Below are 17,793 nucleotides of genomic sequence, written 5' to 3' on the forward strand. Positions count from 1 at the left end.
GAAGTCCGGCCTTCGTCGAAGATTGCTTTACAAAAATTTGATTGAAAAATGTGGGTGTGCCGCCTCAACTTTTACAAAAAGCCGGATATGACGTCATCAAAATTATTTATCGAAAAAAAGAAAAAGAAGTCCGGGGATATCATTCCCAGGAACTCTCATGTCAAATTTCATAAAGATCGGTCCAGTAGTTTGGTCTGAATCGCTCTACACACACGCACAGACACACACACACACACACACACACGCACACCTAAAGTGTGGATGGTTACCTAAGAGGCGGCACTGGGTGTAGTGCCTTTCTAGTGCACTTGCACTACAACAGCACTGGGTGCAGTACTCGCTCCGGCATCGAAGAATTTTGCACTAAAAAATGCACAAAATTTGACCTATTTCGTCGCCTATAGAGGACGGAAAGAATGTCATTTTGAACATTGTTATGACATTCTTTCCGTCAAAAAAGTCAATTTAACGGTGTCAATTTAACCATAAGGCAACCATCCACACGTGTGGACGGAAAGAATGTCATTTTGAACATTGTTATGACATTCTTTCCGTCAAAAAAGTCAATTTAACGGTGTTAAATGAAGCGACCATCCACACAATTAGGTTGCCATCCAGAGTTTAGGTTGCCATCCACGTGTGGATGGTTGCCTTATGGTGATTTAGGCAACCAAACCTGTGGAAACATGGGTACACACACACACACACACACACACACACACACAAATATACACACACACACACACACACACACACGCACACGCACACACACTAAAACACCCACACCCACACTCACACACATACACACACACAAACACATACACACACACACACAAACACACACACACACACACGCGGCGCGCGCGCACACATGCTCGTGCACGCATGCCCTTATAACGTTACTGAAACAAGTATTTAATGCTACACATCTGAACATTGCTATTGAATATCATATTTGATGTTGTCGAACCAATAACACACATACCCTGAACAATCCCATTCAAGTCTTTTTAGATTCAACATCGGTTTAATCGCAGATTATTGGAGCTGAAAAATGTATTATGAGTAGCTCAAAATCCATACTGTCTGCTCAAATAAAGTTCTTAGATTTTTGAGCACAATCTTAGTGCCATTTATGGCATACAAATAAAGAATATGCGATAAAAAAAGTATCTTAAAACTACGTTTCATCGTTATCATCCTTTATCGATACAAAGACGATGCATGCGTACGGGGAAAAGAAAACACTTTTTTAAAACGCACACAATGTGGAACTAAAAACATTTTGAGCGACACAATCATTGCGTTAATCTAAACGTGTAAAAGGACAAGGTTTGAAAGACCTTGAATCCTACAGTAAAGGGGAACGTGGCGTAGGTCGAGTCTGAAACACTATCTTGATGTAACGAGAAGAAGAAGAAGAAACACTATCTCAGACCATCCCGTAATTCGAGCTTGCCGCTGTAGTGTGGCCAGGAATATAGAGACAGAGGTCTTACGTCTGCTTTGGTTAAATACACACCTTGCACGCAGGTGTAGCCTACTATACTATACTAGGGGTCCTTAACGTCCTCACAGGAAAGTTAACTTTCCTTTTAGGGACATGAGTTGATAATACGCAGGTGTCTTTACAGAGCTGTCATATATACCTAACTAGAGAGACCAGAGTATTAATGCCACTTTTTTGAAAGACGGAATCTCCTCCCCCCCCCCCACCCCCCCTGCACCAACCCTGCGGAGTGTTTTGATATATATTTTTTTTTCAGAAACAATTTGCATCCGAACAAAGTTTCTTGTCATAGAGGCCTTGCGTAATATTGTTCGGCTTTTGCAAACATAAAGCATATTTATGTTATATACCCTGATGAAGGGAGAACAAAAGATAAAGAAATCTGTCTTCAATCGTCCTAAGAGATATATTTTCGGATTGGGTTCGTTTGTTCGATCGTTCGTTCGTTCGTTCGTTCGTTCGTTCGTTCGTTCGTTCGTTTGTTTGTTTGTTTGTTCGTTCGTTCGTTCGTTCGTTTTGTTTGTTTGTTTGTTTGTTTGTTTGTTTGTTTGTTTGTGTGTTTTGTTGTTGTTTACCAGCGTCTGTAAACGACACTCACCACCAAAGACGTAGGCAATGACGCCAGTAGGTCTGTTGAAGTTGGGGTCTGGTTCCCCTGGCGACCAGAACTGCAGACCCTCCTTCACTTGCAGAGACGTCGCTTCCCACACAAAAGGAGTCTCTCCGGGCTTTGGCTGGGTATCCGCTAAGCTACCGTAGCCGCTCGTCAGCCATGTACGTCTATGGAGGGGACATTCATTGAGTTTGACTACAAAGCGCAGCACAACGCAGTGTAAAGTGCAAAAGAACATGCAACAAAATTAGTGATGACATTTAAGATTGAATTATATGTATATCCATGTACATATATATATATATATGAATGCGTGTACACCAGTTAGGCCCAAAAAAAAAATTGTCTGTTTAGGGTAACCCGACCGACCCTATCGATTTGGCGCCGACCCAAAAACTTTTTTTTGATTTCAAAAAAAGAAAAGAAAAAAAAAGAGGTAAAAATGCTAAAAAGAGACATTTGGCGTTTCTTTCTCTCCCTTTCTCTCTGTTTTATTTATACGTTAGTTTTGAAACATGTATTCATCAAATATAAGAAGTGAATGTTCAGCCAACATAGCATTTACACAACAAAAAAAACAAAAACAAAAACAAAAAACCTACCTACCTACCGACCCTACTTTTTTTGGTCATGTTACCCTAAACAGACATTTTGGTTTTTTTGGCCTTAGTGCTGTAAATGAAGAAACATAAATAAAAAGCCAAAAGACATTTCTGCTATAAGTGAACCCATGATTAGCACAGTTCTTAGACTTGGCACAACCAAAGACAATCCACGTTTAGTTGCTGAGCGTGTTGACGGAATCTGGACGGGTTTGGAAAAATGCATTTCATTGGTATGTCTGCTGTTAACATGGACCTGAGAGATGCAGGTTCAGTCAAAGTGAAAGTTTTGTCTGTTTTGAATGGTGTTTTGCTCGCACAGTCATGCAGTGTGCGACAGATTTTGTGACGGGGACGCTTCGTTAGCCCAAACTGCCCCCGGGGGGACAATGTCGACGTCTTCACGGAATGTTGGCTCAACTTGTGTTAGACAGCTTTTTCAGGAGAAGGACACAACTGTTTACGTGATGAAATGTGACCCTCCACGACGGTATGAGTCGCATGTCACCTTTGCATGATTTTCATATTATTACATTTTCCAAAAGAGTTTTTTTATGCCCTATCCAATGGTGAAAAACGTTTTAGAAATGAGCGAAAACTGTTTGAGTTATAAGCCTGTGACTAAGGTGACCCACACAATGTTACCAGACACTCCCCGGACTTATATTAAGCCCAGCGCAGAACCGCGCAAGGTGACATGCGACTCATTTCGTGGTGGAGGGTCACAATTATTGTTTATATTTGTACCTGGTATGGATAGAAAGGTAAAAGAAAGTTTAATCATGTATTGTCAATAGCATTTAAGAGAACTACAGTAACATTTTGATTTAAAACCACCACCGTCCGACATTCCTAAGAAATTTTAATTCAGCAATGCGGAGACAACGCTGAAGAGGAAAACGTGAAAATCGGTTCAATTTAAATAGCAAACGATCCCAGCTCAAACGTATTGTGTGTAACCTAGTTGTACTATCGTTGGATGTGTGTGGTATTATATCAAGAAAGCAATTTCCTTTCTTACTGAAAGGGATCACCGGTCTCCAGACGATTCCGGATGTAGTTGTTCTCTTCTATGCTGTCCACGTACAGAAGGCCTGCGCCGTCCTCCTACAATGCACAGAAATAATCATCATCATCATCATCACCATCATCATCATCATCGTCATTGTCGTCATCATCATCTTCATCCTTGTCGTAATCATCGTCATAGTCGTCGTCATCATCATCATCATCATCATCATCATCATCATCATGTGCATCATCATCATCATCGTCGTCATCATCGTCATCATCGTTATCATCATCATCATCATCATCATCATCATCATCATCATCATCATCATCATCATGTGCAGCAGCAGCAGCATGTACAGCAGCAGCATCATCACCATCATCATCATCATCGTCGTCGTCGTCGTCATCGTCGTCGTCGTCGTCGTCGTCCAAGTTTTTGTACTTTGACATAATTTCTAAAATGATTCCTAGGTAATTCTTTAAATGTCTCTCCGTTATTGCACAAAGACAGTATTTCTGGTGAAAATACAAACAAGTCGCGTAAGGCGAAAATACAACATTTAGTCAAGCTCAGTCGAACTCACAGAATGAAACTGAACGCATCGCATTTTTTCCCGCAAGACCGTACAGTCGTAGCATCGTCTGTCCACCGCTCGTGGCAAAGGCAGTGAAATTAACAATCCCGAAAAGCGCGGTAGCGGTTGCGCTGAGGAGGATAGCACGCTTTTCTATATCTCTATTCTTTTTAACTTTCTGAACGTGTTTTTAATCCAAACATATCATATCTATATGTTTTTGGAATCAGGAACGGACAAGGAATAAGATGAAATTGTTTTTAAATCGATTTCGGAAATTTAATTTTAATCATAATTTTTATATTTTTAATTTTCAGGACTGTGTTCTTAGTTATTTGCGATTCGAAACCTCCAGTCAAGCTTTGACGGATTGACTGTGCAGAGTGACTCCCCTTGAATTGGCTAACCCCCAAGGTCGACGGTTAGCACATTTTCAAAATAGATGTGGCATGTTTCTCGTGTGGTATCTTCACTCATCGGGGAGTCTGGTACTAAATATGAACGGTAAGAATGCTCTGAACCCTACACGTATTATATCCCCATCGTTTTATCGTTCACATTTGCCCAACGTGTTAATTTGCTGAGCGGGGTTTATGTCGTCTGCTAGGCTAGGGCAATCGAACCACTGCAGTCTGCACTGAGTCTGCACGCATGAGGCAGGCTGGTAATAAGTCTTATATAATTATGGTAAGAACGTTCTGAACCCTACACGTTTTCGATTACGATTGTTCTAGCCTTGAAATAATAATTCGGAAACCATTCATTTACTGAACTGATGCAGTCGTATTTCAGTGTAGTCTGCTACGTATGACAGAGTCGATCGAGTCAGTCTTCCAAATGCTGGGCAGTCTAGCTGGTAGCCTACGTTATCGGAATAACACCTGTGTTTTCTGTTCGCTGCTGGGAATTGTATACTAACTCATCATTTGGTAATGTGGATGATAAGCTACATGCCACTAACACGGCATATGAGAAGAATCTATGCTAGTCGGCGAAAATGAGATGAAACACAGCGGCTTCTATTTTTAGATCAGTGGCAACTGTGGCACAGGCACATGCAACCTGTCAGAAAAAAACCACTTCTGCTTTAATTGAGAAGCAGGGAATTTATGGTCATTTGGTATTGTGGAGAATATAAGCTACATGTCATTAATAAATTCTGAAGATGAGAGCACAGTCTCGCTTAGGCAAAGGGCGGAAGAATACGCTCTGTGGAAAAGTTAGCGCACTCCAAGAGTGCGCTAACAGTTTTAGCGCATCGCCATTAGCCAATCAACTGGTTCACATCAGTCATGTGACACCAGTACTTACTGACAATTGTTATTATTTCTAACAAACATCACAGACGACAGAACCCCCGCGGGCCTCATGCGAAATGTTACTGTTAGATCGGCAGAATATCGATCTTCATCGTACAATGATAATCGTGGTTGACCCGATGGAGGCCATACATCTTCGTCACTATCAGTAGCTTAATTCATGTGATTACGTCATGTTATGTTTTATTTATTTATTTTTCATTCTTTCTTTCCGTCTTTCTTTCTTTCTTTCTTTCTTTCTATATTTTTGGTTTGCAATTCCAGATATGTCGCTTGCATTTACGTCGGGAAATCTTTCTTTCTTTCTATTTTTGTTGTTGTTGCAATTCCAGATAATTATGTCGCTGCCTTTCACGTCGGGAAATGAGTCAGGATTGCCTTAAAATAGTGTGAAGTCAAAATAGCCATGTGTGGTCCTTTCCAAGCCTACGTTCCAGACACAGAAACAATCAATGGTTATGTTGTAAGCTTAAGGCAAATAAATTGATGAAAGCAGGTTACAGACGTTGCTTGATAGACACTCGTCATAAAAATACACGTCACTGGGACACTCGTCATAAAATATACGTCATACTCACGCTACATGCCCCTGCAGCGTCATCAAACTTCATAGGGAAGTCACCCACAAACTTGTAACAGAAGCTGCCAAAGTTCTCCCACATGTTCGGACAATCTATAGAACAGTGAGAAAGTATACAATGCTTACACGTGTAAAATTTTTTGCAAATACGAATACGCTATTGACGAACAACCATTTGAGTACATTGAGACATTCACACATAATTCCTACTTTGTCTTGGTTATGTCCTAGATGTCTTGGCTCTAAAATCACAACAGGAAGTACCACGAACCCCCCCCCCCCCCTCCCTCCTCATCCTCTTCCCCTTACTCCTCCTCCTTCCACCCCCTCCTTCCACCCCCTCCTTCGATCTTCTCTTCGTTATCATCAACAATATCATCTCTTTTTTTTCTTTTCTTTTTTAAAGCGACTATGCTAGCAATTTCTTTACTTGTAAACTCCAGGGTTTCGGGGCGGTATGGCTATTAGCACAAAATTTTAATGTCGCATGTCCAGCATTATTCTGAATAACATGTTTTCAAGATATTGCTCCTGGCCCGAGCTTGCCATGCACCACCATAGTAATTTCGCATGTTTGAGATGTTAAATTTAATTTGTCTTGACTACTCTGCAAGAATGGCCAAGTTCTGAGGTTTTCTGCTGCATCCTTACCAAAGATAGTTTGTGCATGACTTCCGGTGTAAAGAAAGGCGAAGGTCACGATGACGATGTAGGTGTGTGACGTCAGCTTGTCGGATCCCATTTTTGCCCTGGGGAGAAAACAAAATACAATATAGGCATTTCTGAGAGTCATACGTAAGGCAAAAATCGGCTTGTCTGAAAATAACACCTGAGTCCGAGGATGCTCTCCCTCTCTCTCTCTCTCTCTCTCTCTCTCTGACATGTGGACAGAGAATGAGAGAGAGGGAGAGAGAGAGAGAGAGAGAGAGAGAGAGAGAGAGAGAGAGAGAGAGAGAGAGAGAGAGAGAGAGAGAGAGAGAGAGAGAGAGAGAGAGAGAGTTTCATTGGTCTTCATACATTTACCTAATATTGTTTTTTGTTTTGACATAGCACATCGGTCAATGCTGAATATGCGTGAGTTAGACTGACAGTCAACAATGTTAAAACCAATCCCATACGATATTCTTTTTCTGCATTTAACTTGATACATCATCGCGCTGCACGACGTCAACTCATACTTGGGAGTGTTTGTCAAATGTATGTTACCAGGGTGTGTGTGTGTGTGTGTGTGTGTGTGTGTGTGTGTGTGTGTGTGTGTGTGTGTATGTATGTATGTATGTGAGTGTAGTGTGTGTGTTTGTGTGTGTGTGTGTTTGTATGTGTGTATATGTGTATATATATATATATATAAATATATATATATAATTATATATATATATGTGTGTGTGTGTATGTGTGTGTGTGTATGTCAGTGTATGTGTGTGTCCGTGTGCTTTCTGGAACGGTTGCGTGCAAGTTACGCTCTCTCTCTCTCTCTCTCTCTCTCTCTCTCTCTCTCTCTCTCTCTCTCTCTCTCTCTCTCTCTCTCTCTCTCTCTCTCTCTTTCTCTTCTCTCTCTCTCTCTCTCTCTCTCTCTCTCTCTCTCTCTCTCTCTCTCTCTCTCTCTCTCTCTCTCTCTCTCTCTCTCTCTCTCTCTCTGAGCTGTGGCGCGTTCATGTTTGTTTTTGTGTTGTTGGTGCACTTAACCTTTGATGATTAATTCGCTGTATACAAAGGGTTGCACCTGCGTTCATTTGCGTCATAATACAAATGATAAATGGATGATTTTGTGACGTTGACAGGTGACTAGCTTTGGCAGTTTCCCGCTTTTAAAAGATACGCTCCCACCCGTGTAAACGATAACGTACAGTAGGCTAAACCTCGACAGATTTGTCCAGGCGTTTACATCAGACAAGACAATCCTCACACTTAAACACATCAACAGACATCTACAGCTCGGCTACTTTCCGTGCGCAGTCGAGGCAGAGAGAGAGAGAGAGAGAGAGAGAGAGAGAGAGAGAGAGAGAGAGAGAGAGAGAGAGAGAGAGAGAGAGAGAGCGCACACACACACGCACGCATGCGCGCAACACATACACACACGCATACACGCACACACACACACACCACCCACACACATACACACACACACGCATACACACACACACACACACACACACACGGAAGAAGGTAACATATATGTTTAACTGGGGTGCGTGCACACAATGTATGAGGAAAAGAAAAAATAATACATTTGCGAGGATGTGAGTGGGCACATGGGTGTGTTCGTGTCATCCTGTGATCTTCGTGAGATTTACTTGTTTTGGACTCAGATTATGAGGACATCTGTTAAGTGTTTTATTATATAGGGTCTCTGCAGTGGCGCATTTGCAAATGTCTCATACGCGTTTTCTAATTATTAGAGCCTAAATCCCTTTACAGGGATTACAAATCACCGTGTACGTGTATAAGAATGTGTATGTTTGCTTCCTTGCTTATTTGCAGGTACTACAGAGTAAAGTTTGGACTGTTTTTTCGCATTCGCCATGGGTTGTTTTCTTTTCACCAGACCTTTGAAAAACGCTAGGACACTGAGCTTCACAAGACCAGCGAATAAAGCGATTACATTGGGTATTAATTTACACTCTATTCAGCTTCCACTTGCCAATCTGTGTGTATTCGTGTGGCTATGTATTATCTGAACTTCCTAAGGAGTTAAATTTCAACTGTTGCATTCGTTTGGCTGTTTTTTTGTTCCACAGCGCCCCCGCCCCCCCCTCCCCCCGGATCTTCAAAAAACGCTAGGACTTCTTCATGAAACCTGCCCCACTATCGGTACTTTACGCTCTAATTCTACTTTCTCGTGCTCAGCTCTAGTCTGTGACCCAGTCTCCCGCTCAGTTCGTAAGCACCGGGTTAAAGTAACATGCGCGTCATTGTGACATTGAGTGTTGGTAAAGTCTCTGGTTTCAGCCCTGCGTGTCTGTTGTCACAATTTAAATACACAGGTCCTAGTCGGAATAATTTCTACTGTGGAGATAGCGACATGGTCAATATATTTTAATGACACATGCACAAACATATCGTTGTTCTGGATCGAATTTGTTACAAATCTTCTTCTTCTTCTTCTTTGTTCATGGGCTTAGCCGCTTCCCACGTTCACTCATGATTTTAGCACGGGTGGATTTTTACGTGTAGGACCGTTTTTACCCCGCCATTCAGGCAGCATACACCGATTTCGGGGGAGCCATGCTGGGTATTTTCGTGTTTCTATAACCCACCGAACTCTGACATGGATTAAAGGATCTTTTCCGTGCGCACTTGGTCTTATGCTTGCGTGTACACACGAAGGGGGTTAAGTCACTAGCAGGTCTGCACATAAGTTGACCTGGGAGATCGGAAAAATCTCCACTCTTAACCCACCAGGCGGGAGCGACCGGGATTCGAACTCACGACCTCCCGATTAGGAGGCCGACGCCTTACCACCACGCCACTGCGCCCGTCTTACATGTTACAAATGAAACTAGAGGAATCTGCGCCTAAACCAGTCATTACAAAATCAAACATTTTGAACACAAGGATGTAAGCAAATGATTGTACGCGTGACTTTTGTTTCAGAATTTTACGATAATTTAGTATTCATAACTCAAGCATCAGTTCTTTCAATTGATATATTTTCAACAGCAACAAAATCAAAACGTCAATAACGGCAGTAACTCTATTCGTGTATGAAAAGTCTGTTATTTCCCTGAAAGACAAACAACAACCCTTCTTGTTTCAATCATGTCTCGCAGCTTTTCAAGCGCTATTCGTCAAGCATTTTCACACAAAAATGTGTCTAAACTCGCTAACAGGTGATGTCCATATTCAATTGACAAAAATAATTCAGCAAAACGTTTGTTGCAACAAACAACAACACAAAAACTGTTAATTTTATTTGTCCAAAGTTAGTTGTTTCGCAGTCACTCCTATCAAAGTCATATTGCTTCGCGCGCCTGTTGCGCGGCACCTACTGGACACACACTGGTTAGTCCAGTCAAACAATTAGTTCACGCTTGGGTGATTTCCAAACACTACAGCTAAGTGACAGACGACAAAATGACTGTATGACTTTGAACAGCTGACTAGCCAGTTTAGGACGCTTCACCAGGAAAGCACGTCTTCTTGCAGCGGCCTATTTTTAGAAAGATGTGTATAACTCCAAAAGTGTTCGATTGAACGACCCCTATTAATAAAAACAGGATTTTGTTTTTTTATCCAGCTCAACGTATTCGTGTTTCAAAACAATCATTTAGATTAAGGGCTCAACGTTGTTTTGTTTTTGGTATTGACACAGATTGTGTTCAATAATGGAAACAAAGTTTTTCTAATTGTTTTTCTCTTTTTTTCTTCTTTTTTTCAAAATGATTTGTCGCGTTGATCATTATTCCGCCATGAAATTTCTGGCATGTTTATGTCAGCACTTACCATAAGTTTTAAACTTGTTGTGCTCCTTTTTAATGATGTTATATTATCATGTGTCTGTTTATAAATAAGATACTGTTTAAACCAAGGGCTCAACGATGCCTCTCACGAATATACATCCTTTTTACAGTCACACCAAGTTAAGACCTAAAACTAAAGATTATAATATTGTCAACAAAAAATGCACGGAAAAAGTGTTGCTTCAGAGGGTTATTTCTGAAAGTGTGTCGATAATACATTCTATTCATGTTGTTGTTTTTGAAATAGCATCACTTATTTTCTCAGCGTAACGCATACGTGCTGCTACCTGTAACAAATATGACCGCATGCTCAACCAAAAAATATTAAAATCTAAAAAACGTTTCAAAAAGAACTCGAACAACAAAACCCAAAGCTGGACCAAGCAAAAACAGCTGTATTTCATTAGTAAAACGAACAACATCACAACAACAACAACAACAACAACAACAACACACACAGACACACAGACTCACACACACACACACACACACACACACACATACACTTAAAACAAATAACAGCACAACAATACACACACACACACACACACACACACACACACACACACACACACACACACACACACACGCATACATCATAGAAATTGAGATCTGCTACAAAAAGTATAACGATACATTATTTATCATTATTTACATTTGATAAATGATTGACTTTCCGTGTTAAAAGACTGACATTAGAGACATGTGTTCAAGTTACGGTACTTGTGTAGCATTTGGTCGATCTGTGTCATCAATCCATGCTTCTTTCTTTCTTTTTCTTGGCATAATAACTTTCTTGAAAAGTAAGGCAAAAACAATTCATAAGCTGACAATAGCAGACACACTAAGCTTACATTATCCCACAAAACAAACGAAAAGTGAGACAAAATTATAACAGAGACAAAGCTTGGACGAACCTGATTACAAAGATGTAGTTGCAAGTGAAAACGAAACAAACGAAACAAATTAAACAGCAAGCTCCCAAAAGTATACAGAACAAAAGGATACACTAACATCGTTTTACTAATACATATATAGCCATAGCTTTGACAACACTTCGGAATCCAAAGCATCATATCAATCAAAAACATCGGCAAAGAAAAGTCATAAACATTGTACTTACTTGTGTTCAAATCTGTTTCTCTAAAGTTCAAAAATCCAAAAAGAAAGAAGAAGAAAAAAAGCACATATCACAATGTGTACTCCATCTTCCAACCAGCTTTAGCAATGCACCACGGGAAGGGGTTTTGGCGTCATAAGAGGGGTGACCCGAAATGTGTGTAAACTACACCCTCAGGTACGTTCCACGCAAGAGTGAAAATTGACGATGGTATCTCGAATGCGTCAAAGCTATACCCCCTCCCCCTCCCAGCTGCCTCAACTCCAGTGTCAGTTTCAGACTGTTAGACTTCTGGTGGTGAATAGACTTACGGCGGCCTACACAAACCAAAAGTGAAAACTACGAAGAAGACGGTTCATGATCTGTTTCATAAGTGTTTGTCAGTCTGTCTACTTCAAAGACCTGTGGGTCGACGTACTGGTAAATGTAACGTTTTGTGTTGTCAATAGTAAATGTAACGTTTTGTGTTGTCTATAGTAAATGTAACGTTTTGTGTTGTCTATAGTAAATGTAACGTTTTGTGTTGTCTATAGTAAATGTAACGTTTTGTGTTGTCTATAGTAAATGTAACGTTTTGTGTTGTCTATAGTAAATGTAACGTTTTGTGTTGTCTATAGTAAATGTAACGTTTTGTGTTGTCTATAGTAAATGTAACGTTTTGTGTTGTCTATAGTAAATGTAACGTTTTGTGTTGTCTATAGTAAATGTAACGTTTTGTGTTGTCTATAGTAAATGTAACGTTTTGTGTTGTCTATAGTAAATGTAACGTTTTGTGTTGTCAATAGTAAATGTAACGTTTTGTGTTGTCTATAGTAAATGTAACGTTTTGTGTTGTCAATAGTAAATGTAACGTTTTGTGTTGTCTATAGTAAATGTAACGTTTTGTGTTGTCTATAGTAAATGTAACGTTTTGTGTTGTCAATAATCAACGTTCCAATTACCTACCATTGTTGTCTTTTGATAACGAAGATGACGCCAATCGTGGCTATTATAAAATAATTGCAAAAATCATTGCCGAATAGACGATGTTTGGAAAGAACTCTGTCGGGATTGTATGGGTTCTGAATAGGTGATTACTTTTGCTTTTATTGTGGCACGTGACATGATTGGAGAGTTACTAGCCGCGAGGGGGGTGTCTGAAACACGCGGACAAGCAGCACGTGTGGAAAGTTTGTCTCAACAAAAAGCAAGAGTATTGAGTCTGTTACAACCCATACAAACCTGACATAGTTATTTCCGGAGTTCGTCTACTACCGATATTGTGTACCGACACGGTTGGCCTAGTGGTAAGACGTCCGCCCCGTGATCGGGAGGTCGTGGGTTCGAACCCCGGCATACCTAAGACTTTAAAATTGGCAATGTAGTGGCTGCTCCGCCTGGCGTCTGGCATTATGGGGTTAGTGCTAGGACTGGTTGGTCTGGTGTCAGAATAATGTGACTGGGTGAGACATGAAGCCTGTGCTGCGACTTCTGTCTTGTGTGTAGCGCACGGTATATGTTAAAGCAGCACCGCCCTGATATGGCCCTTCGTGGTCGGCTGGGCGTTAAGCAAACAAACAAACAAATCGATATTGTGTGATATTCTAACTCGACAGAGACTTTGGAGTTTGTCGTCCAACAACATGCATGAATGGATAATTGATTAAGACCGCATAGATTTTATTTTAAAATCCACATTGAAAATTACATATATAATTATCTTTTCTCATACATTAAAGTCTTGCACACAAACAAAGCAAAAGCACTCCCCAAAAACAAATACAAGAAACACACTAGTCTTTACGCGTGTTTGTCGGCTGAGAATTGTTAATGTTATTGTGGCAGGGGAGGCTACCGCTCCTTTCACAGCAGACTCTGCACCCGAGTTGTTGGCCTTTAAGTCAACACCGGTGGATTGTGGAATTCTGTTTGTGATGGGGTCTGGTGGTTTCCGATTGTCTGTATGTTCATGGAAACCTTCGGGTTTGCATAACAGTTTTTATAGGGCTAAAAAATTAGCCCTAACATTTTCAATCCTGTTTGATTGCACTTCGCCTCCCGAGGTGGTCGTAGTGTTTCGGCACTCGGTTGCATTAACATTGTGTAGAAGGTATTGATTGTGAATATATTTATTATAGAAAAGATTATTGTGTTCTTGATAATGAACACTTTTGCTCATGTTTGTATGCGATGAACCAGCGCTTTAACTGTCGTTGCTGTCGTCTTTGTAAATTATTGGTGATTTCGCCCTGTTAACTTTGTAAGATATTAGTGATTTAAAAAAAATCATTAGTGAAAATTGCAACTATAGCAGGTTTGGCTCATCTGCATGACTGGTGGCGTCATCATTCGCTCAATTTTAGGTTGTATAATTATTTGCTTAAAAATCTGTACAGCTTTGTCTTTGCAGTGCATCGGTAATGCAACAGTGGTCTTCACAATCAACTCGGATTTTTGTGACTGACTTGTTTGTCTCTTACATATGGAGAAATGATAGCTTTTTTTCTCTCTTTTTACATTTAGTCAAGTTTTGACTAAATGTTTTAACATAGAGGGGGAATCGAGACGAGGGTCGTGGTGTATGTGTGTGTGTGTGTGTGTGTGTATGTGTGTGTGTGTGCTTGTGCGTGTGTGTGTGTGTGTGTGTGTATGTGTGTGTGTGTGTGTGTGTGTGTGTGTGTGTGCGTGTGTGTGTGTGTAGAGCGATTCAGAGTAAACTACTGGACCGATCTTTATGAAATTTGACATGAGAGTTCCTGGGTATGATATCCCCGGACTGTCACACTCTCATTTTTCAATCAAATTGATTGACATTTTGGCCAAGCAATCTTCGACGAAGGCCGGACTTCGGTATTGCATTTCAGCTTGGTGGCTTAAAAATTAATTAATGACTTTGGTAATTAAAAATCTGAAAATTGTAAAAAAAAATATTTTTTTTATAAAACGATTCAAATTTACGTTCATTTTATTTTTCATCATTTTCTGATTCCAAAAACATATAAATATGTTATATCTGGATTAAAAACAAGCTCTGAAACTTAAAAAAATTTAAAATTATGATCAAAATTAAATTTTCGAAATCAATTTAAAAACACTTTCATCTTATTCCTTGTCGGTTCCTGATTCCAAAAACATATAGATATGATATGTTTGGATTAAAAACCCGCTCAGAAAGTTAAAACGAAGAGAGGTACAGTAAAGCGTGCTATCCCGAATCACAGCGCAACCGCTACCGCGCCAAACAGGCTCGTCACTTTCACTGCCTTTTGCACTAGCGGCGGACTAAGTTTAATTTCATTCTGTGAGTTCCACAGCTTGACTAAATGTAGTAATTTCGCCTTACGCGACTTGGTTTTTTTTTTAGGCGTTGATTTGTTTTATTTATCGTGTCCGCCTTCGCAAGATACGTGTATTAATGAACTTGTCATTACCATGGATGCTATATTGATTGACGCTTAGGGCTTATTAATAAATCAGACGGCTTCTTATTTGAACTATCAGTGTTATCATCACTGTTCTTTCTTTGCATGTTATGGTTTACCCGAAAAAGTCATTTGTAATTTTCAGTGAAAAATAAATTAAATTTGAATATGTTATACTACATATTGCTTCTCTCGACTGCAGAAAGAAATATGTGAATTACGTCACTATTTTCCAGGATCGAATACTTGTTTATTCATCGATTTCTTCTTCTCAGCCTTTTTATTTCTTTTGCGATCCTTATTTTCGTTGGGTGTTTTTTTTCAAATACAATTTGTGTTATCCCCCGCAAGAAATTATTCAAATCACATCTTGTAGTTCGTGTAATTTAACTAAGTTTTTAACAAAAATGTCAATTACCTTCAGTTTTGAAATGTTCACTTTTGGCCCTAGTGCTCCTTCCTACACATTATCCCACCCCACTGCTGTTCGTCCTTGACACTGTACCCAAGCCAAATCCACCCTCCTTTGTGAATATGGGCTCAAGTTCCGTCTGAAATTTGAAAGCAGTGGTCGCGGTACAAGCTGTTTGACACCCCTGTCTTTCTTGTTCTCTTAGTCTGACTCGAGGTCTCTGTGTTTCCCTGTGTGTGTGGGGGGGGGGGGGTGCGTGTGTGTGTGTGTGTGTTGGGGGGGTGCGTGTGTATGTGTGTGTGTGTGTGTGTGTGTGTGTGTGTGTGTGTGTGTGTGTATACTGCATTGCATATATACATGTACTGTATTTACATATAATATATATACGTATATACATGTGTGTGTGTGTGTGTGTGTGTGTGTGTGTGTGTGTGTGTGTGTGTGTGTGTGTGTGTGTGTGTGTGTGTGTGTGTGTGTGTGTGTGTGTGTGTGTGTGCACAAACAAAAAATGAAGGAAAGAGAGAGAGAAAGGGGGTGGGGGTGTATGTCCCGTGAGTGACTGCTTATAGGAATTTCAGATGTATTTTAATGCAACTCTCAATTTTTAGTAAAATTAATGTGATATGTTTCAGTGTTTAGTGCAATTCCTAATTTTTATAAATGTGATGTATTTTATGTCTGTAACCGCCCGACACTGCATGGCAATTTTCCTTGTTTTAATTGGGACAGTAACATGTTGAGTCTTGATTCTTGAGTGGAGGTAGACAAAGAAAGAGAGAGGAAAGGAGACAGACAGACAGAGTAACACACATATGTAGTGTCTTTGGTCCAGCCTCATATGTTCTGAAAAGTTGTCTTCAAGTGTACATAGATCAAAACAATAGATAAACTACCAGATCCAAGTTGTCATTCGGCAAGACTTGTATTGCTTCACGTGCCTGTTGTTCAAACACACTTGTACGGGTCGCACCCTGTACATGTGTTACACCTGGGTGAAATCCACCGCCGATAGCCAGTGGCGATGGATGACAGGCGACGAAATGAATGGGTTTAAACCGTGACGGCCAGTCAGCTTGAGCTTTGAACATTTTACACAGACGGTGTCCACCCGCTTCGGGGCAAAGCCTGTAGTTTGCACACTTGTATTGGGGCAGTCACACGCGCTTCGGGGCAAAGCCTGTAGTTTGCACACTTGTATTGGGGCAGTCACACGCGCGATTCAATCGTGAGATTTGCCCTGTCACACGGGCGACTGGGTCTTAGAAAATAGCTAAGACAAGGCTGCGACTCAGTCTCATGAGACATTATGAGGATGTTGTTATGGTGAGAAAGTTTTCATTTGAGATGGTATCATGCCTTTATACTAAATGTCTTTTTACTGAATGCCTCGAAATTCCACCTACCGAATCCTTACTTACCCAAGTCCTACTTAACGAATTTTCCATTAACGAAACATGTTTAAGACGTTTGAATTTCGTGATCGGACCCCATTACGAATAAGATGTAGCATCAACCACACAAAACATTAATTTCAAAAAACCCGTTTTTCCTTGCAGTTTCAAAGCTCATATGGAAAATAAACACACACACACACACACACAAACAAACACGCACGCACGCACGCACACACACACACACACAAACACGCAAGCACGCACGCACGCACGCTCGCACGCACGCACGCACGCACGCACACACTGACACACACACACACACACACAAACACACACACACACACACACACACACACACACACACACACACACACACACACACACACACACACACACACACACAGGGAGAACGTAAATAATCTTTTCTTCTCGTTTTTACATTTAGTCAAGTTTTGACTAAATGTTTTAACATAGAGGGGGAATTGAGACGAGAGTCGTGGTGTATGTGTGTGTGTGTGTGTGTGTGTGTGTGTGTGTGTGTGTGTGTGTGTGTGTGTGTGTGTGTGTGTGTGTGTGTGTGTGTGTGTGTGTGTTTCTGTGTGTTTGTTTGTTTGTTTGTTTGTGCTTAACGCCCAGCCGACCACGAAGGGCGGTGCTGCTTTGACATATAACGTGCTCCACACACAAGACAGAAGTCGCAGCACAGGCTTCATGTCTCACCCAGTCACATTATTCTGACACCGGACCAACCAGTCCTCGCACTAACCCCATAATGCCAGACGCCAGGCGGAGC

At 40.7% G+C, this 17,793-nt stretch overlaps 1 protein-coding gene across 1 annotated transcript in view; it reads right to left on the reverse strand.

Moving 5' to 3' along the window:
• LOC138947024 (contactin-3-like) overlaps positions 1 to 11,969 on the reverse strand; it is a 50,469-nt gene extending 38,500 nt beyond the window's left edge. The window contains exons 1-5 of the mRNA XM_070318456.1: positions 11,797 to 11,969; positions 6,865 to 6,962; positions 6,212 to 6,306; positions 3,747 to 3,832; positions 2,109 to 2,290 (exon numbers count right to left, since the gene is read on the reverse strand). Of these exons, the coding sequence (XP_070174557.1) occupies positions 2,109 to 2,290; positions 3,747 to 3,832; positions 6,212 to 6,306; positions 6,865 to 6,955 (454 nt within the window). The 5' untranslated portion in view covers positions 6,956 to 6,962; positions 11,797 to 11,969. The remainder of the gene's footprint in view (positions 1 to 2,108; positions 2,291 to 3,746; positions 3,833 to 6,211; positions 6,307 to 6,864; positions 6,963 to 11,796) is intronic.
• Positions 11,970 to 17,793: the final 5,824 nt, after the last annotated feature.

This window comes from Littorina saxatilis, linkage group LG14 (genome assembly GCF_037325665.1).
Source record: "Littorina saxatilis isolate snail1 linkage group LG14, US_GU_Lsax_2.0, whole genome shotgun sequence".
Classification (NCBI taxonomy): Eukaryota; Metazoa; Mollusca; class Gastropoda; order Littorinimorpha; family Littorinidae; genus Littorina; species Littorina saxatilis.